The following is a 2,084-nucleotide window of genomic DNA, read 5'->3' as shown; positions in this document are numbered from 1 at the left end:
AAACTAAATGTATCTAAACTTTGTATTTAGAAGAAAAAGAAAAAAACAAATCTTTAAAAATCTATTATATGCTTATAGTAAAGATTCTTTGTCATTTTTGAATTGAAGTAAATAAGAATCTGATGTACGAAACTTTTGATGATTGCATTCTATGATTCTACTTAATAAGATAATGGTTTTTTATTTGTAAAAAAAAATATAATGGTTTTTGATATTGATATTATTGAAACTTGAAAGTTCACATTTCTTCCTTCATTTCTTTTTGAATATCGTTTTGTAAGGATATTATTTAAAAATCAATAATTAATGTTGTATAAAATTTTGAAAATGACAGTTAAAAAGGAACGAAAATTTATTTTAAATGTAACACTTAAAAAGTAATGGAGGGAGTACAAGTCAACATATATGACTAAAAAGGATGACATTAAATAAGGTGCAAACAAATAACCTTTGATAATTTATTCCTTTGTCTAATAAAAAAAGTACATCCCAATTGAAACTGAATTACATATAATAAATCGATCATTTATCTAATATTTTCTTGCCCTTAGTTGATTGGCTATCAAATCCAAGAGTGAGTTCCAAATTCACTTGATTCTCAGCAGCTTCATTAATTTTCTCTGTTTGAACCCTTGATGAAGTCTCCCCAATTTCCATGTTGGTATTCTTCAAAAGAGATTTCAACATTGTAGCCGAGTCGATTGAACCAACTCGTGGCTTGGGCTTCAGAACTTGCCCAACTCTTTTGAATTGAGTTTTCCCTTTGATGTCCACATTGGTATCTTTTGCCACGTGGCGTATATCATATGTTTTTGGAAGAACATGATTTTCAGCATTGAGTGTACCTGAAGATGTCTTCCCATCAATAGTTGAAAAATTGTCATTAATATTCGATCCAGTCAGCACAGCTTCAACTGCAGCTTCACAACGACTCCAATTCCCAGTCCAGAGTAAGCCAAGCGCCCCATATGTGGGATTCACCAATCTACCAGATGCCTCATACAACAATGATTTAAACACAGCTGAAAATTGTGACAAAATTTAAGACATTAAGCATTATATATTAAAAACTAAAATCAAATTTGATGTAGAATCTAAGAAAATATTTTACAATATATGGAACATAAATGAGACATAGGTTTAAATTATGATCCCTAACGGTATTGCGGCCACATCAATTTAAGTTGGTTACATTTATTATTACATTAAAAAAGCTAGGCATGTAACGGCAACTACAACAACAACCACATTTTAAAACCCTGATAAATAAAATAATTGATTAATCATTCCAGCCATCAATTATTAATGAATTAAGTTTTAGATTATGATAGTGAACATAGATAGCTACCTGGGGGATTTTGATTTTGATTGGTAGCATTGGTGAGGAGATTGAGCAAACCGGTTCGGCCATAAAATTTGGCAAGGAAGAGGGTGGCATTCCCTTGGGATTCAGGACAACTGATCCACTCAAGGCAGGGCTTGATGATACAATCATCACTGCAACCTTTGCGAAGCACACGACACCCATTACAACTAAACTTCATTGTGAGCACTTATGGATGTTATAAGAACTACTCATGGGGTATTTATAAACTAATTAGTCAATGCAATTGGTAATAAAGGTGACTAGAGGCCTTATTAACCGGGGCAGTGCTTTTGTAATATTGGTTTTTTTTTTAGGAGATAAATTAGATATGATACACTAATTAACTTAATGATTAAGTGAAAAGATGGTAAATTGGTAATTTTGAATGTCTACAAAGTGAGTAATAATTGAAACAAAAAGTTGTGCCTTTTATGGTTGGTAGTAATACGAGGATAAATTAATGTGAGGCTTGATAAGAAGATGAATCAAGCTGCCTAAAAAAAAAGACAAATTAAGCAAAAGGAAGTGCGTTGACTAACGTGACGTAAAACTGGAAATTAGAAAGTGGAAATTTTTTAATTTTTTTTTACGATAGAGTGGAAAGATGTTGTTTATCATGGGCTAAGCGTGAGTAAATAATAAATAACCATATGAAAATCCATAAAATAGAAAAGTACTTTGCTTTTCCCCATTTGATCTACATCAAATATTTGTCTCG

At 31.4% G+C, this 2,084-nt stretch overlaps 1 protein-coding gene across 1 annotated transcript; it reads right to left on the bottom strand.

Moving 5' to 3' along the window:
• Positions 1-522: 522 nt before the first annotated feature.
• LOC25497110 (LOB domain-containing protein 41) lies at positions 523-1,544 on the bottom strand. The gene is made up of 2 exons (XM_013596859.1): positions 1,349-1,544; positions 523-1,022 (listed from the first exon to the last, which is right to left on the bottom strand). Exons 1-2 carry the CDS (start codon positions 1,542-1,544, stop codon positions 523-525), a joined length of 696 nt encoding a protein of 231 aa, XP_013452313.1.
• Between the last annotated feature and the right edge of the window lie 540 nt (positions 1,545-2,084).

The sequence above is a fragment of the Medicago truncatula genome, chromosome 6 (assembly GCF_003473485.1).
Source record: "Medicago truncatula cultivar Jemalong A17 chromosome 6, MtrunA17r5.0-ANR, whole genome shotgun sequence".
NCBI lineage: Eukaryota > Viridiplantae > Streptophyta > Magnoliopsida > Fabales > Fabaceae > Medicago > Medicago truncatula.
The sequence above is the reverse complement of the archived record's forward strand: the minus strand, read 5'-3'. Positions and strand labels throughout refer to the sequence as shown.